This window comes from Sinocyclocheilus rhinocerous, unplaced genomic scaffold (assembly GCF_001515625.1).
Source record: "Sinocyclocheilus rhinocerous isolate Xijiao unplaced genomic scaffold, SAMN03320098_v1.1 scaffold2219, whole genome shotgun sequence".
Lineage (NCBI taxonomy): Eukaryota > Metazoa > Chordata > Actinopteri > Cypriniformes > Cyprinidae > Sinocyclocheilus > Sinocyclocheilus rhinocerous.
This window is the reverse complement of record NW_015644357.1, coordinates 45,833-70,081: the sequence shown is the minus strand read 5'-3', so window position 1 is coordinate 70,081 and position 24,249 is coordinate 45,833. Positions and strand designations below refer to the sequence as shown.

General features: G+C 38.8%; 1 protein-coding gene across 1 annotated transcript; it reads right to left on the bottom strand.

Annotated features, from left to right (window-relative positions):
• Positions 1-185: 185 nt before the first annotated feature.
• Positions 186-23,040, bottom strand: LOC107758203 (zinc finger protein 436-like). The gene is made up of 9 exons (XM_016575885.1): positions 22,682-23,040; positions 21,975-22,177; positions 20,496-20,588; positions 17,191-17,286; positions 16,370-16,480; positions 16,104-16,224; positions 2,970-3,246; positions 1,623-1,675; positions 186-1,530 (listed from the first exon to the last, which is right to left on the bottom strand). The coding sequence occupies exons 1-9, from the start codon at positions 22,683-22,685 to the stop codon at positions 305-307; spliced, it is 2,184 nt and encodes a 727-aa protein (XP_016431371.1). The 5' UTR covers positions 22,686-23,040; the 3' UTR covers positions 186-304.
• Positions 23,041-24,249: the final 1,209 nt, after the last annotated feature.

Sequence of the window (24,249 nt, the reverse complement as noted above, 5' to 3'; positions counted from 1 at the left end):
TGCATAAGCTGTAAGGACTATTTTATTAATACGATCCTGTCTTTTTTTGTTTTTGTCATTTTTAGAGCTTGAAATGAACTGTCAATTGGAAAACACTTGCGTAAAGATTCTTCTAAAAAGTCATTCTGTTCCACAGGAAAAAAACAGCATATGGGTGTAGACATGGACTCAGGTCATGAGGGTGAGTAAATAATGTAATTTTTAGAGAATTCTTTTAAAAAAAATGTTTGGGTGAACTATTGCTTTAAAGATCATGGTTGATTTCACTCCACACAAGGCACTCAGGATGACAAAATGATTCAAGTCAAACACTGTGGCTCTTCATGTGCCTGTTTAGGTGTGTACGACACGTGTAAGCCTTTGGGCACAGAGGACATGGGAACGGCCTCTTCCCAATATGAGTGTACATGTGCTTGCTCAAGTCATAACGTCGGATGAATCGTTTCCCACACTGCAAGCAGCAGTGTGGACGCTCTCCGGTGTGAAAGCACATGTGCGCCGTCAGGTGACTTGAAACAACAAATTTCTTGCCACAGATTTTACATTGATACGGCTTCTCTCCTGTGTGAGAGCGCAGATGCACCTGCAGGCATCCGGCGGAGACAAAACCCTTTCCGCACTGATGGCAAACGTACGGCTTCTCCCCGGTGTGAATTCTGATGTGGATCTTCAAATTCCCAGACAGTGAAAACTGCTTCTCACAGTAAGGACAGACGTGCGGCCGCTCACTAGAATGACATCTCATGTGAGATTTTAATTGGATTTTGCTGTAAAATCGCTTTCCACATTGCGAACAAAGGAGAGGTTTCTCACCCGTGTGGTTTGAGAGGTGGGCAAGCAGGCTGCTGTTCGCCGAAAAGCACTTCCCACACTGGTCGCATATATATGGCCTGAACTCTGCATGGGTCTTCAGATGGATTCTTAATTCGCTGTCAATGTTGAATGTCAAGTCACAAAAACGACACTTTCCAGGCTGCCGTTCCGGTTTAGAAGGGCGGATGTCTTTAGCTTTGTGAATCTTCTGGTGGATTACACTGGCTCGGTACGACCCGAAAGTCTCGTTGCATTGTTTACAGGTGTAGTTCCTTTTAACAGTGGGAGTTCGGTGAGTTCGCCGGTGACCGACTAATCGTGACAGACTAGTGAACAGCCGTCCACATTCAGGGCACTTATGTGTGGTTTTCTTCTCTTTGTGCACTCGGTTGTGCCTGTATAGGGTCCTGAGGGATCTAAAGTGGGCTGTGCATTTGATGCACTTAAAAACTCTGGAATTGCAGTTGGTGCTCCTGTGTGACACCAGCTGCGCTGAATCGTCAAAAACCTGCCCACACTGAGGACACTCATGGGTCCCCGCTTGGGTGTGAATTTCCTGGTGCTTGACAAGATCAGAGCGATAGATGAAGTATTTTGTACACTGCTGACATTTATGTACAGTCCTGCCTGCATAGTGGAAGCCTTTGGAAGGTGTGTTTGGGAAGGTGTCAAGGGAGGGCAGTTGGAGAGGCACAGCTGTCTGAAAAATTAAATCACCTAGAGGAAAACATGACAAACAGAAACGGTTTGCTTTAAAGATCCTGAAAAGATATAATGAGAATCTCGACAGACATTCAGAGAGGCTGTACCTCTATGAGCATCATCGGTGGATGACGGCACACTTGGCTCTTCTGAGTTAGTCCTACAAAAAGAATACACAGGATCTACAACAAAACTATTTATATTTTAATTTAGGAACACTACAGAACAAATTCTGTAGTGAAGTGCTCAAAGTCCTCACAAAAAAAAGAGAATTTTAGATTACAAACAGACTAATTATTGGGGATATTACTCACATCAGATATTTTGACAACAGTCTGACAGTAACCACCTTGAAATTTATTGTTGAATGTTGTAAAAATTCTTGCTCAAGATACAATCTCAGAAACTTCTCAGAAGTTGCCTTTAAAGGGTTAGTTCACCTAAAAATTTAAATTCTGTCATTAATTACACACCCTCATATCTTCCAAACCCATAAGACCTTCATTCATCTTCGGAACACAAATTAAGGTATTTTTTATGAAATCTGAGAGCTCTCTGACCCTGCATAGACAGCAACACAACTAAAATGTTCCCAAACCCAGAAACGTACCAAGGACAACGATAAAGCAGTCCATGTGACATCAGTGGCTCAACTTCAATTTTGCAAAGCTACAAGAATATTTTTCTGCCAGAGAAAACAAAAGTAAGAATTTATTCAACAATTCTTTTCCCCGAGTTAATGTCTTCCACCATTTTGGAGAGTACCAACGACGCATGCGTGCGCTTTCCCCAGAACGTAATCAACATAATCAGCATTGTTTACATTCAGGAGAAATGCATGCTGAACGTAAACAACGCTGATTACGTTGATTACATTCTGGGGAAAACAATTCTTGTTTTCTTTGCACACAAAAAGTATTCTTGTAGCTTTGCAAAATTGAAGTTGAGCCACTGATGTCACATAGACTGTTTTATCGTTGTCCTTGGTACGTTTCTGGGTCTGTTAACATTTCAGTTGTGTTGCTGTCTATGCAGGGTCAGAGAGCTCTCAGATTTCTTCAAAAATATCTTAATTTGTGTTCCGAAGAGGAGCGAAGGTCTTACGGGTTTGGAACGACATGAGGGTAATTAATGACAGAATTTTCATTTTTGGGTGAACTAACCCTTTAAAAGCATCAACACTCAAAATAACTTCATTTGATAATGACCATCCACCAATGACTCCAATGGGACCCCGATGACTTTCATTGTATGTAAAAAAAAAAAAACTGCAGAAATAGTCTTCATATATCTTGCTTTGTGTTCCACAGAAAAAAATAAATAAACAAAACTTAAACATGAGGGTGATAGAAATTATTTTTGGACTAGCCTATTCATTTATGCTAAATACATTACAAAATAAATAAGAATAAACAAATTAATAACCCCAACCACCTAGTAATATGGTAACTTACCGTTGCAATTCATCGACATTAGAGTTTGCTTCTTTTTCTCCATCACTGTCTCTAGAGGACGCTGAGGACTCACTGCTGAAGCTGGATCCCACATTCTGGATGTTTGGATCACCTGTCACAGTTTCCTTGTCGACACCATGTTGTTGGTTTGGCAGGTTTTCAGAATCAATAGGCAGTAACGTGCCATCATTGTTGTGCTGATTTATAATGACTGAGTCACCAACAGGCGGCAATGACAAAGATGACACTATTCGATCCTCCACTACTGATGGAAGAACTTCAAAAAAAAATAAAAAAATAGCCACTGACCAATTGTGCTCAGCAACTGTATTCTTTTTTTACATTTACATTAACAAAAGTAGGCCCTATTCTTCAACCAAGGCTTACGTGGTTAACCAGATAAGTTTTGGTGCGACTTGGCATGAATTTAACATTTGCCTTTTTTACCAAGCAAGGGTATCCAGTAGGGCTGGACAATAATTCAATATCAATATGTATCGCAATGTAATTTTTTTCAATAACGGTGATATGATTTTTAAACACATTTCCGATATTTCGATATACATTACCAGTGTTTCCCATACATTGATTTATTTGTGGCGTTTGACTTCGCTGAATAAACATGAGCACTGCACGTTTAAAAAAAAAAAACTGTCGCGGGTGTTTTATATGAATGTATCTCTGAAGGGAAAGGACTGTCTTCAGAAAAGTTTCGATGCCATTTTAATTTGATCTGATAAAGTAGTGTTCATGAGCGGAGCTGCTTTGATTACAGCCGTTACTGGGGAAACCGCTAGTTCTACCGCTATCAAAGCGCCTCCTGCTGGCAGACAACCAGTTTGCATTTTCAATAATAAGACCATCTCCAGCAACATGTTTTTGTTGTTGCTCTTTTTTTTTTCCTGCAGCACTTTTCATACTCTTTATATTGGCTAAAGCACATTTGTTTCAATCTATAAGAATAATCAGCCTACTGCACATTTTAGAGTGGCCTTTTATTGTGGCCAGTCTAAGGCACACCTGTGCAATAATCATTCTGTCTAATCAGCATCTTGATATGCCTCACCTGTGAGGTGGATGGATTATCTTGGCAAAGGAGAAGTGCTCACTAACACAGATTTAGACAGATTTGTGAACAATATTTGAGAGAAATAAGCCTTTTGTGTACATAGAAAAAGTCTCAGATCTTTGAGTTCAGCTCATGAAAAATGGGGGCAAAAACAAAAGTGTTGCGTTTATAATTTTGTTCAGTGTATATAGATATAAATATATACATTTTCTGTCCTCATATCTTGAATCTTGTGATCAATCTAAAGGCATTTTATTAGACTGAATCATGCAGTGATTGTGATGCACACTCTAAAATGCGCACTTGCACTAGACTTCACGTAGCCTAATGTATGCGTGAACTCTGTAGGGGTGTTTTGAATGGTTTTTGCAAAATACTCGACACTCGCACACTCCTAATCAGGGCCGGAGTGGGACTCATTTTCAGCCCTGGAGTTTCATGCCTTAGACCGGCCCACTTTAGTTCACGAATGAACTATAAAAATAATGTAATTAAAACCAGTCTATAAAAGTCTGCAATAGTGCACTGTTCTCTACAGCCTTGTAATTAGGGATTCAAGCGTGTAGCGCTGAAAGCCTATTGTAATTGTTAGGATTTTTATTAGGGGTTCAAGTGCGTAGCGCTGAAACCCTATTGTAATTGTTAGGATTTTTATTATTAGGGGTTCAAGCATGTAGTGCTGAAACCCTATTGTATTTGTTAGGATTTTTATTATTATTATTCCGCGCTAAAACTGATCGTGCAGACCAAATCGTAAGGCCTAGAGAGCTGAAACTTGGTCAGATGGATTAGTCATACTCGCTACTCAGACGCAAAGACTCGCCCCAATCGGCCTATTTGAGGTCCTGTTTTCCCACCATTTTGAAGTAAATTCAAAACCTACTTTTGCGAACTAGTCCTAGGTTTTTCGCCCGATCGGAACCAAACCACTGCAGAAATATTCTCTGGACAGTGAATATCAATAATTATTACAAAAAAGTGAACTTTTGACTCGCGGCCGCAAAGGCACGCCAAAACGTCCGTTAGGGGTGGGGCCACTTTCACTAAAATGGCTATAACTCCTGAACGGAATGAGATATCTTCACCAAACTTGTACACATGTGTAAGAGCTTAATCTTTGGTCAAATAAAAATATTGCACAGCTCTGCCACTTGGTGGCGCTATAAGATGGAAAAAACAAAAACGGCTATAACTAGGCAAATCTACTTGAAAATTGGTATGCAGTGTCTTTGTCCAAAGTGGCACAAGTGTCTATGAGGACATTCACGTATCTCAAAAAACATGGCCACCATTGGCCAAAGAAATTTAAGCACCTATTAGACAAGGTTAACATAGGTCGATCAGAACGAAACTCGGTGGGCATGTTCGACTCATGGCCCTAAAGATCTGTAAGAATTTTGAAAGAAATCGGCCACTAGTTGGCACTAACGAGTTTTATCGCTCTGAAATCACGTGGTGTTTCACACATCCACACAATATGCATATCATTTGATAGATCTCCTCATATTGAGCAACTTTGCCTCAAGAACCATTGCTGTCAAACAAATAATTCATTAAATATTCTCAATTATGTTGAAAACCTACTTTTGCAGACTAGTCCTAGATTTTTCATTCAATCTCGATCAAACCACTGCAGCGCAATTCTCTGGACTCTCAAGATAAATAATTATCAAAACATTTAGAATTTTGTCATTTGGTTAGGTATAACGGGGTCATTTATAAAAGGGGCGTGGCCAAATATGTCCAAAAGCCTATATAAATCTAAACTAAAACTCAAAACTTTACAAAACTTGGTGAAAACATGTAACAGAAGACACTTAACAAGCATGCAAAGTTGTACAGAGATCGGACCATAGGTGGCGCTATAACAGAAAAAAGGCCTCAGAAACACAATATTTCTATAGTAAATGACCTCAAATTGCTTAAAAGGTTCATATATTCACACAAACACTAAATCATCATATCATATGATAGACCTCCTCATTCTGAACAACTTTGCCTCTGGGACCAATGCTGTCAATTAAACTGTTCATTAAATATTTTAGATTATTTTAAAAACCTACTTTTGTGAACTAGTCCTAGGTTTTAAACTCAAAACCAATAAACTCACTGCAGTACAATTCTTTAGACTCTCTAGGTCAATAATCATCAAAAAAAATTTGAACATTTGCATTTGGACAGCTATAACAGGGCAATTTAATTATATGGCCTTGATATAGTGTACCCAAAACCCTGTCAATCCTAAAAGAAAGCTCAACACTTAAAATGAAATGTGAGCACATGTGTCATATGATTGTAGAAAAGCATGAAAATGCAAAATTTATGGTGCTCAGACATTAGTTGCCTCTATAACAGTTAAAAAGGTGAAAAACAGCACATTTGAATGGCAAAATCCCTGGAATTGCCATTTTAACCACTAGATGGCAGCAGAAGACCATTAATTGGCTCATTCTGCTCACTAATATAGCTCTATTTACAGGTCTGTCATTTGTATTCATGTCTATAAATTATAAAGTCACTAAGATAACATTCAATATCACATTTTGTCAAACTTTACCACTTCATTTACATTGAGGAATCACATTTTGCAATTATGCCACATTATGATTACAGTGAGACCTGAAAATTGCATTATGAAGTCAAGACTTGCAGTAAGCATTTTGTTACCTATCATTTACTTTAAATCTCTATATCTTCAACAAAATGTGTTCGCATGTGAAAGTATGCTTACTTTGTATTAAGTATTATACTTAAGCCCTTTCATTTCAGGTTGAGTATGTGTGTGTTGCAATATTCTTCATCATGGATGTGTTGTAATGTCAGTCCAAAATTTCAGGTTGGCCTAGGGCTAGGCCATAACAGTTTAGATACAATAAAGGCCTTAAAGTGCTTGAACCCTTGAATCGCTGCTTGCAGCTATATTTGAGGTTCAAGCGCGTACCAAATAATACTGTATATTATTTGTTGTTTGCAAATGTGTAGTATTTACATGTATTTTATAATATTTTTCACTACATCAAGATGTATGATGAGTGTATTTGAAGAGAACTACGCTGCATTTTCTAAGTCCTGGGTGACAGTTGAGAGCTTGAGTTGCCGTGGCGACCCTGGGCATCTTCAGACAACACAGAGGACTGCCTGATTAACAGCAAACTCTTGTCTCTCTCAATTTTTTATTGAAAAAGATTAGTTAAAATGATTACATATCAGAGAAAACCTGTAATTCAAATGTCTTAATGTCTAATTAATGTATTTTTATTGAATAGTTAATTCATAACTATTTTCAAATGGATGTTATGCCAGAGTACTAGTTCATTAGTGAATGACAATAAATTGAGCAAATTGCTCAAGTTCATAAAAAGTTAGAAAGTATTTTTATACATGTATTGACATTCTTGTAAGAGTGTAAAAAGGTTATCCGTTGTTTTGTGATTGCAAATGATATGTGTTTTACTTATCGGAGTTATACTCACCTGAGTAACGTTACATTTGATATTTGAGTACATGTTTTTTTTTAGGATTTATTTATGTTTGTTTATTTATATATATATTATATACATTTATTCTTGTTTGGGAATACTGTTGTTGCAGTTGTTTTATGGATTTGAATGCTATTGTCTTATTAAAGACAACACAGAGGACTGCCTGATTAACAGCAAACTCTTGTCTCTCTCACTTTTTTATTGAAAAAGACAATTTCTCATCTGTTGAATAGACCTCCAGGGCGGGGTCTGCAACAGATTTGTGGGGGCTCATCCGGGATCGGCTCCTGATGCCCATGGGAAGCTGATCCAGTGATTTCTGATCTTTGGGACCACTGAGGTGTGGATGCTGCTGCTGTGATCTTGTATTCGAGAGAACGTCGGTGAAGAGAGCGATTCTGCTGGCTGGTTACTGCAACTGTAAAGAGAGTCATTCTACTGGCTGGTTGCTGTGACTGTGAAGTGAGGGATTGTGAAAAAGATTCATCATGTCAGATAAAGTACGGAAGAGCCTGGTGTGGAACATCAGAAAGAGTATACTCACCTTGTCTGCTGATGAACTGTATCAAATTGCCAAAAGCATCGTTTCAGTGCCAGGAAGGGACGTATCTGAACTAGACGCCGCAGACCAAGCGGGTTGCTTCGAATACATCAACACTTTTATGTACAGTACACAATTACTAAAGTCAGAGGATAAAGGTATGACGAACTGTTGATTTTGCAAGAGACTGTGAACTCTATTGAACAAGTTTGTACTTTTGCTGCACCTGTTTATCAATGTAATGATGTTGAGGCTAATGCTAATGTTGATGCACGCATTATACCCACAACACAGATGTCCATTGCTACTGACCACATCACCACTACAGACACTGTTTATCTAACATCACCTACCTTGTTGCTGACACAGGGGAAATTAGAGTAGCAAATATAAACCCAGACACTAACCCGAATATACTACATACAAGTTACGAAGAACTGAGCAAGAGGCTTCTTCATTGTCTCACAACATCCACACAACACCCTACAATGACACAACCTGTGACACAAAGAAATGACGCCACACAGCATAACAATCACCCTGAGAAAACCACACAGTTGGTACCAGAGAAAGTAATCTCCCTAAGAGACCTTTCCTACCTCCAGCACCGAGAGTTCAAAATACAGGGGGGGGGGCAAATTGGTGATTATGCATCAGATATCATATACACCAGCATATGTAGACAAATCGAAGATGTGATCAAACAGAATTATTGTGATGCAGAATTAATCAGGGGCATTCTTCGAATAATAAAACCAGGAAGCTTTAAGGGCATGCTGATGAGTAAGGAAGCTAAAAGGGTTTCTTCAGTCACACCTAGGAGACAAAAGCAGTACAGAGTTGTTTCAAGAATTAATGTGTGCAAAACAGAGTGAAAACGAAACACTTCAGCAGTTCTTGTACAGGGTAATAGGCCTCAAACAGAAAATTCTCTTTGCTGCGAAACAGACCAACTCTAATATTAGATACAGCTTAGCAACTGTTCAGGATGTGTTCCTACATACCATATACCAAGGCTTGGGGCACAAATATAAGGACATCCGTAGTGAATTAAAACCCTTGCTGTCCAACCATACCATTACAGATGAAGCAATACTGAGAAGTGTAATGAAAATCACCAGCGACGAGAATGAGAGGGTGCGAAGACTGGGTCTAGTAACTCGTGTTAAGCAAAGCACTGCAAGCTGTGCCCAGCTTGAAAGTGAATCTGTCAGAGAATTTAACGAGATACCTGAACAGAGAAACAAGAATGACCCAATCAAACAACTGACAGCTCGAATTGATGCGCTTACTAGCATGGTGGATTCCATGAGAGTCAAAACAGCTGGCACAACCCGAACATACCGGTCAGTACTCTATGAGTAAGTCACTTTCACAAAGAGGAATAAAATCTCATGGCTGCCTGAAATGTGTTGAAGCTGGACATAACGGTACTCACTGCTTTCTGTGTGGTGAAGCAGGGTATCTGGCTAGAGGATGTCTACAAAAACACAGACTTCAGGGAAACGAGAAACGGTCACTGCGAAGGGACGACCAGTGACCAAGCCTTCATTGTCCCAAAACTCAGTCAGTATACCAGAAGTTGAACCTCATTGTGTGAAACACAATCACAGAAGAACGTTTACCAACATTAAAGTTGAGTCATCCAGTGACAAGAGAGAAAATAATCAGACTTCTATTCTAACACCTCCCAGGGCCAAGAATGATAATATTGTCAACTTAATAGGAAGGAAAGCCCTAACTCAGTGTAACCTCAATGGCCTTGCAGTAACTGCTCTGCTTGACACTGGAGCTCAAGTCAGCATAATTGATCGTGCCTGGAAAGACAAGTATCTACCTGATGTAGACGTGAGACCACTTGCTGAGCTTATGGGAACTACAGACAGGCTGGAAGTGTATGCAGTTAATGGAGACCTCATTCCATTTGATGTTTGGGCCATCATTACTGTTAATTTGCAAGGAAATGATAACCCCAACCTCTCAATCAGTGTTCCTTTTCTAGTTAGTCTTCTGCCAATTGAGAGACCATTACTTGGATTCAATGTAGTGGAAGAACTAATTCAGGGGCAACCTGAGTGTCTGGTGCCAACTCTAGTCTCTTTACTCTCTGGGGCAATAGCTGTGTCAAGTTAGAAAGTCCAAACTCTTGTGAATTTCTTTAAAAGTGACGTGACGTGGCCAAGTATGGTGACCCATACTCGGAATTAGTGCTCTGCATTTATCCCATCCAAAGTGCACACACACAGCAGTGAACACACACACACCGTGAACACACACCCGGAGCAGTGGGCAGCCATTTTTGCTGCGGCGCCCGGGGAGCAGTTGGGGGTTCGGTGCCTTGCTCAAGGGCACCTCAGTCGTGGTATTGAAGGTGGGAGAGAGCACTGTACATTCACTCCCCCCACCTACAATCCCTGCTGGTACGAGACTCGAACCCGCAACCTTTGGGTTACGAGTCCGACTCTCTAACCATTAGGCCACAAATTCCCCTGTGTGCAGACTCAGAGCCCAGAAGATGGTGGGGACGACTGAAAGTAAAACGTGGTGGCATTGTCATCCCAGCAGGACAGGTTGCATGGGTGAAGTGCAAAATATCACCTAACATGGATCAGCTTGACATAGTAGTACTGTTTGAGCCAGAGGAGAACAATGTGTATTTAGAGCAGCTGGATATAGGTGAGGGTCTTCTGGAAATTCAGAACCACAAAAGTCCATATGTCTCTGTTCCCATTGGTAACAATTCCACATGTGATATTACTCTACCCGGTAACTCAGTCCTTGGTTATCTCCAGCCAATTGATGAGGTACTGGAGGCTGAACTGCCAGAAAAGACAAAGTGTAGTGTGAGGGTCCAGGGCGTGACTGCTTCAGCTACTGAAGAAAACTTGTCACTGTGGCATCCACCTGCAGACCTCAGCCATTTGAATGAGGACCAGCTGGCAGTGGTCAGGAAAATGCTGTATGAAGAGTCTTCAGCCTTTGCCCGTGATGGAAGTGAAATCGGCTGCATCCCAAGTCTGCAAATGTCAATCAACCTCAGAGATGACATACCAGTGCAACATGCATATACTCATCAGTTCCTAAGCCTTTGTTCAAAGAAGTCAAGGACTACATTCAAGATCTACTGGCCAAAGGTTGGATTGTGAAGTCTAAGTCCCCTTATTCTGCCCCAATGGTCTGTGTGAGAAAGAAGGATGGCTCGCTGCGTCGGTGTATCGATTATCGCCTTCTCAATAAAAAGACTACCAGATAGGCACCCTCTGCCAAGAATTCAAGACTTGATTGACACCCTTAGGGGATACAAATGGTTCAGCATTCTTGACCAGGGGAAAGCTTACCATCAGGGCTTTATAGCCGAAGGGTCCAGGCATATGACAGCCTTTATAACACCCTGGGGGCTTTATGAGTGGGTGAGAATTCCGTCTGGCCTGTCCAATGCACCTGCTGCATTCCAGCGCAGCATGGAGAAAATGCTTGACTCCCTCAGGGATGAATGTTGCATTCCATATCTTGATGACGTGCTTTGCTATGCCAAGTCTTTTGAGGAACATGTGGAAGGAATTCGTCCTTCAAAGTCCTTCAAGCCCTCCAACGTCATGGGGTCAAGCTCAGGCCTGAGAAGTGTGAGCTCTTCCACCACGAGGTTCGATATGTTGGTCGCCTTGTATCCGACAAAGGTGTGCGAATAGATCCCAAAGCAGTTCGGTCATTCAAAAACCACATTCCACAGACAATCGGTGATGTAAGGAAACTCCTTGGTTTCCTAAGCTACTATCGTTCTTTTATCCAAGCTTTTCATGTATAGCCAAGCTAATTTATGAACTACTCCAAACAAAACCAGGAGTGGCACCAGTTCAGTCCAGTTAAAGGAAGACCAAAGGCCCACAACTGCCTTCCCAAACTCCTGTAGAGTGGAAAATCGAACATCAGACAACACAGAGGACTGCCTGATTAACAGCAAACTCTTGTCTCTCACTTTTTATTGAAAAAGACAATTTCTCATCTGTTGAGTGGACCTCCAGGGCGGGGTCTGCAACAGATTTGCAGTTAACACTGTAGGGGTTTATGGGGCCCCAGCTATGCCCATAATGGGTTATTCACCATACTATCCTTCACAAACACCAACATACTTACCTCCATTTTACATATCCCTATCTGAACCTTTATTGCCATACCAGATGTTTACTTCATTTACTTACCCTATATGTGCTTATCAGTGTTGGGAGTAACACATCACAAAAGTATTTGTTAAATCTAATGAACAAATGTGTGTCTGATTGGTCCAAATGCTACAGTATGTATATTACTGTATATACATTTATTCTTGTTTGGGAATACGTGTTGTTGCAGTTGTTTTATGGATTTGAATGCTATTGTCTTATTAAAAGACAACACAGAGGACTGCCTGATTAACAGCAAACTCTTGTCTCTCTCACTTTTTTATTGAAAAAGACAATTTCTCATCTGTTGAGTGGACCTCCAGGGCGGGGTCTGCAACAGATTTGCAGTTAACACTGTAGGGGTTTATGGGGCCCCAGCTATGCCCATAATGGGTTATTCACCATACTATCCTTCACAAACACCAACATACTTACCTCCATTTTACATATCCCTATCTGAACCTTTATTGCCATACCAGATGTTTACTTCATTTACTTACCCTATATGTGCTTATCAGTGTTGGGAGTAACACATCACAAAAGTAATAATATTACAGTAGTATATAATTTTTTGCTGTTAACGCAGTAATATAACGCATTACTGATAAAATTTGGGTAATATTATTACTCGTTACAATCTCAGTAACGCAAGTTACAACAACATATTTTAACTCAAAATTAAGTGGTGAATTTACCAACACCGCAAAACAGCACCAGAGAAAAAAATTCCGCGGGTAAAATAGTTTGTCTATTTCCTGTTGCTGGAATTAGATGGTTGAGATGACTGCGGAGACGGATTCTACATTTGTGAGATGGACACACTCCTGTTATTTTCAGTTCATCGGAGAAAAGGATAAGAATGCATAGTCAGGTGCAATATGTGCAACACCAAACTCTCAACATGAGCACAAACAAGCAACAAAAATAAGTTTAACTAAAAATAACAAAATCTGTTTTTATTAAATCATAGTGTATATATAAAATGAATGAATATGCGAAATATTTGACTTAAATAGCCTAATTAACAGATTAACAAAACGAAAGGAAAAGACTGAGAGATATGCTGCTGACTCGTGCCGAGTTTGGTTCATAGGCTATTTGTGTGGCGCGGCGCTCTACGAAAGTCCACGGAAAGGAAACCGAGATGACAGAAATAAAAGTAAACACATTGCACTTTCGAATGATCTGTATGACCAAAAATGACATGGTACACATGTGCAGAAGCTCAGTCCGAGGTCACAGTAAAAAATAATTTAGCTTTTGGCCACTTGGTGGCACTGTAATAGGAAAAAAACATGAAAACCACTACATCTACACAACAGTTAGTCTGATTGACTTGAAAATTGGCATGCACTGTCCTTGTCCAAGTTGCCATGATGGTAAAGCGATTGTCCACTTGGTGGCCGATCAAAACGAAACTTGGTGGGCTTGTTTGACTCTTGCCTCTAGCGGTCTGTGTGAAGTATGAAAGAAATCAGTCACCGGGTGGCGCTACGTATCACACATAAACAATATTCATAGCATATGTTGAATCTCCTCATTCTCTATAACTTTGCCTTAAGGTCCTAGGTATTTCACTAAACCTCAAAACCACTGCAGTACAATTCTCTAGACTTTTACTATGCTTGAACCCCAATAAATGCTGCTTGCAGCTTTAATAATATCACTGTCCCAGTACATTAAGCATTCTTTATATTATAGGAAAACGCTTAACGTGTAAATAAACGCGTTGCGTTCACATTTTGGGCTTATGTGCATATCTGCATGTAGTATATGCTTTACAATTTTGTCTTTATCACTGTCTTGGTACATTAAGCCACATGAAGCGTGATTTATGTTAAGCATTTTAATGTCCCTGTTCAAGTTCTGCTAATTCACAAGCCAAGTGAGAGTCATATTCGCGAAGGTAGTTAATTATTAAACCAAACAAAATCAAAACTTTCAAAAACAGGCAGCAATATGATTCTTTTATTGAGTGACAGGCAGTGGGTTTAATCGGTGACATTATTAATAGATTTACTATCCGGCTTCTTCTTGTCATCTCCGCGACCTGCTTCCATGATTTTTAGTAGTGGTCGACCGATATTGGTTTTTTGACAGCCGATGCCGATATCTTGGCAAGCAGGGTGGCCGATGGCCGATATAATTTTATTTATTTTAATTAATATTTAAGAAATTTGAAATAATTTGAAAATGGATTAAAAATAAATCTGTAAAATAAACATACTTATACTTTAGATGACAAAGTATTTTCACAAATAAATAAATATTTAATAAAAATATAATTAAAAAGGAAGTAAAAAGTAACCAACAGAGCACTCAGTATTCTGGGAAGTTTGTGTGCATTGGGAATAATATTTTTTCAAATAAAGTCAAGGTAACACTCATTTTACATACAGCACACGGTGAAAATGACATGAATGTGACAGTGGGCAAATGGATAAAGCGCAGCATAATTTGAAATCACAAGTTTAAATTTTGTCGATCGCGCATCTCCAGTGAAGCTGAACTCTGATCGACCGTCACGCAGAGAACACGCGATCATGCAGGATACAAATGCACACTTCACAAGATCTCAACTAGATTCGACTAAGTTTGCAAGGTTTGTGAAATTGTTCATTAATTAATAGACATTCAAAGATTTGTTCAAATGATTTAAATGCGTATTTACTGAATGCTGACGGCAAACGAGACAGTATTATAATGTTGGCTTTTCTATTACTAATAATATAAAAGCAATCGTTATAATGCTTTTTTGTATATATTTTAATTCCTTTGTTTAACCTTTCTATCTGATTATTAGACAGACTTCTATCCATATTAGACAGAACTGTTAACAACAACAGCGAACAAGAGGGAGAATGTGAGCACTGTGTGCTCACGCGCTGCCGCTCTCCGTGCCATCAAAATAAAAGTCCGGCGCGCCGTCAAAATAAACATCCCGCCTCGAACGCATCGGCCAAACAGAAAAAATACCATATATCGGCCGATATATCGGCCTTGGCGATATATCGGTCGACCACTAATTTTTAGACATAGGAAAGGCGAAAAAATACACTGCATTGTCCAGTTCTCTCAGAACGATGATCGGAGTTACTTTTGCAATTCTCGATTCAGCATGAATGACATACAATGGTGACATTTGTAGTGCCCTGAACTCAATAGCGGCGAGGCAGCACAATCCTCTCAATAAGGCGGATAAACAAAGCAGTTTCCCAGAACTCAACGCAGCGTGACGTCAGCTTCACATTCTCTATTAGTAATGATTATAAACGAGAATTGTTAACGATATTGCCAATATCCACACAGCTGACAGTTTTACCTGTTGTAGATTGTTTAAGTTGAGCATGAAATAGACACTGCTTTTGTGCACTTTTACTTGTACGTCTCCGTCATTTCGATCTTTCTTGTGCTGCACAACTGAGCTGCGTTTAGCAGACTGTGTGCGTCAGCGCTGCTGTGCTGCAGAGATGAGGACTGTTTGAAACTCTTTTTTCCACTAAAACTTTGATGCGCATCGTCTCAGTTTAATACATGAACATAACAAAAGGTGTGATCGCAAAACAATCAGGAAATGTTTTTTTAAGTCATAACATGTAGGCCTAAATATATATAGTCGCCAGTGGCGACCTCAGAAAAAACTTGAGGGTAAAAAAAAACTTAACTCGCAAGTTAATATTTTTGGACGCAAATGAGACCGTTTTAGTAGCAGTCAGGAGCCCTGGTATATACATTTCTCAAACCCGCATGCTGGGCGAAGCATATGTCTTAGGTTTGTGCCCAGCTATCCTGTAAAATATCTGATTAACCAAGTAAGCAACGTTCGATAAAAGGAACCTGAAGCATATGGAATGATATTGACATTCAAGGACTAAATTTTACCATTTTTATCCAAAGTCCCACAAACATCCATCTGCAGCAAGGATAGCAAGTTGTGTGATTTACAAACCGAGTCCACACATGCATCTAGCTCCCCAAGGTGACAGCTGAGTAACAATGAGAGCTGGAATTAAAGAAAATGAATATTCAGAAAAATAATCAGAAACACAATTATTTATGCTTTATAAACTAAAAATGCTCAATAACTAGCAGCTGGCTTGAATCATTTAGATATGGTTGAGGTATTTGATAAGCATGTATCATTAGACCTGTTTGAAGTTTGGTACAGGCAGAAGTTGCTCCAATCTGGAAAGAAAAAATCCAACAAGGACTTGCAGTGCTTTGTCAAAGTCAGGACCGTACTCGACTGGAAATACTTCCTGAAATACAAAAACTGTTTTTCATCTAAAGTTTTCATGCAAACCTATCTAAAAAAAAAAAAAACAGCCATTCATTTTTTTGCAACTTCCGCAGCCACTCTCAAATCAAATATAGCATTTCTGGTCCAGGCTGGACATCAAAAACATCAAATGTCTTTGACGTGTTTTCAAGTCTCTGACATAAAGACTGCAGACTTCACTTCAAAGTGCAAGAGAAGTCTCAAAAAAATCCTATTCATACTGGGAACGAACATTCACCCATAAACAAAGCAAAGTTACATGTATCATATTCTAGCAATGCCAGGGTCATGTGTTTATTTCCCATTTTATCTCCATATTATCTCCTTTTTTGCAGTTACATGTTACTACACACAGCTCCTGAAAAGAATAACATACAATAATCAATAAAACAATATTTTATGGATTTAATCTCACTTTATTTAGTACTGCTGACCCTGGATAACCAAATTTTACTGTGCACACATTAGCTAACTTTGTGTTTGGTGAGAAAGAGCCTTAACTTGATTCACAGGTCAATGCATTTCCTATCACTCTAAATATAACAACATCCTCTGATATATCTTGATAGCACACATACATCACATACATGTCTACATATGTGTTTTTTTCTTCTGGAAGATTTCATATTTATTCTGTAACGTATCTGCAATACATCTCTATTTTTTTTAATGGATCTTAAAGACACTGACCTGAAAGAAGTATTCTCTTTTCATGGAGTCCTCTAGCAAGCTCAGGACAAGTTGAAGTACGCTGTCTTGTAAACTCTCCATGTCTGTGTCACTCACCTGTGAACAGGAAAATTACATTAATAACATTAATGCCAACATAAATGAAGTTTAATGTAGCAAATGGGATGTACACCAATTTGTGTAAAACACATTTTAATGGACATAACTCAAAATTCACTAAAGACACAAAAAAGTAAACTCAAGACAACTTAAAAGAGCATCTACTAGTAAATGCTGTAGGAAAAGCTTAGAAACATAGTCCAGACATTACCTTTCATTTATTTGTTTGATGCATACTAACGTTCTTCACTATATTAGTTTCAGAGAAGCAACAGTTTATCTTCCCACAAGATAACGTAACCCTGCCATATGCATTTTATTCCTTTGTCATTCATGGTATTCATTTAGTAGGTGTTAATTACTCTTGTTTATCCTTTGTTAATAAAATGTATTTTATTACACTTGTTTCTTCCTTTTGTTGTACAGTAAGAAGTTAACAACCATAATATAGCGAGTTGCAGTAGTCAAGTCGCGAAGAAATGAAAGCATGAATGACAATCTCAAAACTCTTCCTGCTTAGGAAGGGTTTAACTTTTGATAATCTTTGCAGATGGTAGAAGCTAGCACTCACAGTAGAATTTATTTGTTTGTTCAGCTTTAGGTCACTGTCCAGTATGAAGCCCAGATCCTTGACCTCAGCAGAGCAATATGGGGAAAGAGAGCCCAGATCAACGGTGCTCAATATCTTACCAATCTTTCAGATAAATCAGTTAAACAACTCCCTTCAGTTTACATTCATTCCAAAACTGATTGAACAGCCCCCTTTTAGAGAGGGAAACGGTCATCTGTTGTACTCATTGACTGTATAAAACATGGACGTAGTGTCCGTGACGTCACCCGTTGGTTTCTGAAGAGCATTTTTGAAGCCCAAAGTGGGCAACACCGGCTGGCGTCATCTTGGCAGCGAGTCACTCCCGGATAATCGAAAATGGGCAAAGAGGCGGGACGTGGGTGAAGCGGGTTGCTGAAACCACGCCCACCTAGCTCGACAGTGGTGACAGCAGCGGTAATCCACCTGCCACTCAAGTGGCCACGCCCTTAATTATGCAGAACATTAAGGCTTAATATAATTTAAACGGATGAATTATAAAAAAATTCACCCCCTTCACATCTGTCATGAAGGGTAAAATTTGCTATATAGACCAAAACCACTTTTTGTACCAGGCTGTAAACATATTTTTTTCTGCTGTAAAGTCGGGCATTTTAACATGGGGGGGTCTATGGGATTGACTCCCTTTTGGAGCCAGTCTCTAGCGGTCAGTCGATGAATTGCAGTTTTAGTCACTTCCGTGTTGGTTTCAAGCGAGAGACCGGAAGGTTGCCGCTTGGTTGTACTCATAACCGAACCTTAAATGAAAAAAAACAAAAAACATTCGTAATACCCTCTGCAGTACTTTGCGGTTGAGAGCAGTTCCATTCCCATTACCAGATAGTGATGTGGCCAGTCAGGATTCTCTTTACAGCATGTGTAGAATGATAGCAAGAAGAAGAGGTGCTGGTGGTCACTTTGTTTTGACCACATGAGATCCTCAATGATGTGTACACTGAGGAACTTGAAGCTCCTGACCCTCGTCAATTGTGTTTTGTTTATAGGAATATGCTCGCTGTTCGGTCACGTAAAGTTCGCAACTAGTTCCTTCCTCTTGCAGAAATTGAGAGAGAAGAGTTTCCTGTGTTTTCCTGTGAGCTCCAGTGCTGAGGATCAGTGGTGAGGAAATTCTTAATCAATTTATCATTCTTATCACCTGAGAAAGGAAATTTGTCAGAGTGACAGGACACTCATCTAAGTATATGATTTTAGATTGTTTCGGGGCAGGCACAAGAGTGAACGTTTTGAAGCATGACTGCAGACAAGGAAAGAGAGGGGTTGAATATGTCTGAAAACACCAGCCAACTGGGTCTCAAATGCTCTGAGGACAGAGAAGGGAATGCATTTTGGACCCGTGGCTTTGTGGATATTCACCCGCTTCAGGTTACATTGGCTAAGAAGCTTTGCCTGCAAAAGCTTTCTCCATGAGGGTGGCATTGTTCTAAGCACTGTTGAGGGCAGCTTTGCTCTCAATGTGAGCAAAAGTGGTCTTGAGCTTGTCCAGAGGAGCTACAGCAGTGTTCACAGCAAAGATCACAGTCCGTTATGTTGCTTATTCCATGCTACAAGCTTCTAGTGTTGGTGGATTTGACTCCAATTTGCCTATGTTCTGACGCTTAGTTGCTCTGATAGATTTACTGAGAAAATAACTGAAACACTTCCAGAACATGTCCCAGTCTAGGGCCGGGGGTACTGACATGATGGGGTTGGCTCTCCTTTTGCATTTTTTAATTTGCAGCTGGACAATCTATATAAGGGCTCCGATGCTATGTTTGTAAACAAAGCACTGGTATAGAGGAACTCAAAGTCTGGTTTGTGATGAGCAACAGAAGAACCAATTTCCAAAAGTGTTGAAACTTCCAGTAGGAAAAACAAGAGCATTTGTAGCCAAACACCAAAGCCATGTAGTGTCAAAGCTTGCAACACAGCTGTCATTTTTTTTTGGTGCCATCTTGGATCGATTTGAAACCGGCATGGAAATTGCAGAGTTGCACAGCAAAACACCATATGATGTGCCAAACACACAAAAAGCAAGTGAAAATAAAATCTAAATCTTTACTGCTGAGTCAGTTCAGTTGCATTTTTAAGATCTCTGAAACATGGATTTAAGACATTTTAATGCCAATTTTATTTATTTTTTAAAGTTTTATTTTTAAATTAGGACTTTTTTAAGGGTCCACAGACACCTTGATTTATCATTTAATATAATTTAATCAGGAAATCAGTTCTATCTTTGTGGAGCTTAACAAAAAAATTACAATATTTAATCATAATAGAAATACATAATCAGATAATTCTGATATTAATCTGAATCATCTTGCGAAAGCAGGTGTACAGTGCAAATAGACATTTTGAGTGCTTCATCTGAGTTTTATTAAAATTATATTTTATTTGTAGTAGTAGTATTATATTTTTATTTAATGCCATCTCATCATCATAGGCTATTTTCATGGCAAAAACAATTTTAAAAAATACAAGTATAACAAATACAATAAAAACCAGCAAACAAACTAACACAAGTTATATTACACAACATTTGTTATATTTTATTTGGATTTAATATATATAAAAACAAATAGATGTGCAATAGATTAAAAAACATCCAGACTTGACATACCTTCAATAAATCAGCAGTCTGAATTTGGTGAATGTGTGATTTGACAGTATGAAGGTCTGCTGGGAGCTCACCTCGACACATCTCAAGAATCATCTAAAAGATCAATTATAGTGAACATAAACAAAACATAAAACGAATAATACATGATGCACAGCATCTAAGTTTTAAAGTTAACTATATCTTCAAGTGTTCTTTGCAATATATGAACTCTGGTCTAGGACAACATTATTTATACGCAACAATGAATTATTAAGGAAAACATACTTCATGAAAACAGGAAATTTTTAAGCATGCACTTAAAAGCTGACAGTGAAAAATTTAACCGACATTTCACTGTTTGAAAATTTGCAACTTTAGCAGTATTGTGCGCAAGTTATTGTGAAAATATGACGTTTTTTATTTCAAAGGCTGCGCAACTCCAGAGGTCACATTTGTTGGCTGCATACATCATCATAGCGGTCTCATTTCAGAAAAGCAACAATTATAAAATAGGAGTGGGTGAGTGGTCTGCCACATTTTACCACTGTAACTGTGTCAGTAGAACAGAGAGGTTTAGAAACCTTGCTTGCATGCTTAGCTGATGTATTTTTTTGCATTTAAATGAGGGTAAGACGGCAGCAATTGTCCTTGGGTAAAGGAAAACCAAATTTTAATTGTGGTAATCTAAACTTTTATATCAAAACAACTGAGAAAAATTTGGGAGTTCTTTTTGATTCCTCCCTTAAGTTTGACCAACATATCAACTTAGTAGTCAAGTCATGCTTTTTCCATCTTAAACTTCTGTCAAAAGTTAAATCTTTTTGAAAGAGTCATACATGCTTTTGTTTTATCACGTTTGGACTATTGTAACTCCTTGTATACAAGGACTACCCCAATCCTCCATGTCACGGCTTCAAATGGTTCAAAATGCTGCAGCTAGATTTTTAAAAGGGGTTCATAAGCGAGAACACATTACTCCGATTTTAATGTCTCTGAATTGGTTGCCAGTGCGTTATAGAGTTGAATTCTGTTGTTTGTTTTTAAGTCCTTAAATGGTCTGGCACCTTCTCATTTGTCAGATCTTGTAAATGTAAATAAGTCAGCCAGATGTTTGCGATCCTCAGACAGTATTACTCTGTCATATCCAAGATCAAGACTGAAGTTGAAAGGTGACCGTGCGTTTGCAGTGGCCGGTCCTAGGCTATGGTCTTCCCTTATCTGTGAGATCTGCATCTTATGTATATGATTTTAAATCTAGGTTACAGTCTCATCTTTTTACCCTTGCATTTAATAAATTATAGGCTAATTCTTGGTCTCTTTTAAATTTATATTTATTGTATTATTTTTATTTATTTCTATTTTACCTTTTTCTTCTGGACAGCACAGTGGTCAATTCTTGTTGTGTTTATTTGTGCTTTATAAGTAAATAAATGAAATAAAAAAATAAAAAAAAGACCTCCATGAAAACAGTAACAAATACAGTACATAGACATATCTTACTTTTGCCCGCAGCCCTACTATTAAAGTGGCCCTCTGTCTCCTACTTAAGAGCTCTGGCACAAGGTTTGTCATCACAGAAACAAATTCTTCCAGTCTTCCAAATTGCTCCACATTTTGATCCTTGACAACTTGCCACATGAAGGCGGATGTGAGGCGTAGAGGAGAAACCAGCAGGCGAAGTGAGGAGAGAGGAGGGGCAGACTCTACAAAGACATAGATATACAAATATTTATGCATATGTATATCTATATATTTGCATTTATTCATATATGAGTGCCATTCAGGTATCTGAAACCATATTTTAAATAACATTCACATTCCACATTTAAATAATTTAAACCTGTAAATAAAAGCTTCAGGATTTAAAAAAATGTTAATACTGAAATCAACAGTAAAAAATTACATGAAATATTTGGACATATGAATTAATATACATGTGTGTTTATGCTGTGTTTTGCATATTCACACATACACGTATATTAATTTATATGCAAAACAATGCAACAAAAGCGCAAATAAAAACTAATAATAACGTTACATGCAAGTAAATAATCTATCAGCCTCATCCAGCATGAGGTTCTAGCTGTGTACATCAGGGCAATGATACTCTACTCAAAAGCCCAGTCATGTGAAATACTGTAGGTGTGGTCATTACATATCTAACGACAAATAATATAAATGACTATAAGGTAGATGACTATACACACCCATTGCTTCTTTGTTTGAATATATTTCGACTGACAAACAGTCTTGTTTCCAACTTCGTCCGTTGACTCGTTCCGTTACACACTGCGCATGCGTCTAACAAGTGAGCTGCGCATTAGAACGGCAAACAGCAAAAGGTGAACTTTTAGAGGGGTGGGGCTCATCGGTTTGAGTTTTGTCTGTAGTTGGTCAGAAACGATAATTGTAAATAATAATTCTCCCGTTTTTAATCTTCACTTTGTATTTGTTTTTAATAAAGGTAATCTGTGTCATTACTCGGGTAGAAATTATTGTCAAGACCACTGCTGAAGCAGCACGAGGCTGAATTCAGCTTCTTATTCGCAGCTTCTTATTGACGCTACCCGTTCCACCTTAAAAACGCGACGCTTCAGCGTTTCTAGCTTGTTATTCACGCTCAATTTAGGGACCGTCTCTATTTGCGTTTCTTTTTCAGAAACGAACAATAAACTATTTTAAAATGTAAATAACACTGAGATAAGAGCGAAAACGGGCTGTCAACATTAAATCTAATTACATTATACGTTAATTATTAAACGTGCATGTCATCTTTTGAGTGCAGTAATGATTTTTTTAAACGCGTTTTTAAGGTGGAACGGATAGCGTAAATAAGAAGCTGCGAATAAGAAGCTGAATTCAGCCTCGTTGAAGCAGCGGTGATATATGAGGCACGTGATATACGTTACTTTTCCCAGCAGAGCTGAAGGTGGACCAATCACAGTGATTTGTGATTATTGGATTCGGATTTCTTTAAAAACATTTTATACAGATAAATGGAGCAAGTATGCATGTGATTGGCGGGTGGCAGTTTGGGCATGCATCTTATTTGAAAGATTATTAGTTTTAGTGTACACACATCCCTGTTGAGAATTTTAAAAAACCTGTTGAGATTTTAATACGGTGCAATGGACAGCCTGCCTTTATAGGCCATCATGCACCCCCTGGAGGGAAAAGACTTTATGTTCTCTGTGAACATCACACATGTGTCTTTAAGCCTCCCTCATTTCTTTCAGTGGTGTACTGCGCACAACGAGAGTGTACTGCCATCTTTCGTTCAATAGGCCTATAAATCTATACAGCTGTGGTCAAAATTTTACATACACTTTGCAGTATCTGCATGAGGGATCATACAAAATGTGTTTTTTTTTGTACCGACCTGAATAAGATATTTAACAAAAAAATATGTTTAGGCCTACAGTCTAAGCCTATAGCCTATAGTCCACAACATGTCCAGTACTTAGCTTTATTCTTAAAGGGGTCATATGATGCGATTTCATTTTTTCCTTTCTCTTTAGAGTGTTACAAGCTCTTGGTGCATAAAGAAGATCTGTAAAGTTGCAAAGACTAAAGTCTCAAATCCAAAGAGATATTCTTTATAAAAGTTAAGAGTTAGCCACACCTACCTAAAACGGCTCGTTCGAACACGCCCCCACATATCTACCTCACTATGTGGGAAGATATGCATAACGCCGCCCAAATGTTCACGCAAAGAAAGAAGGCATAACTTTTATTCTAGCTGTAGTATTGTTGCTGCCGCCATGTCGTGAAGAAG

Coding starts and splice junctions, on each gene's coding strand:
- LOC107758203 (XM_016575885.1), bottom strand. Junction 20,589..21,974: donor TAGTAGGGCTGCGGGCAAAA/GTAAGATATGTC, acceptor TTGATCTTTTAG/ATGATTCTTGAGATGTGTCG. Junction 1,676..2,969: donor AATGTCGATGAATTGCAACG/GTAAGTTACCAT, acceptor TTCTTTTTGTAG/GACTAACTCAGAAGAGCCAA.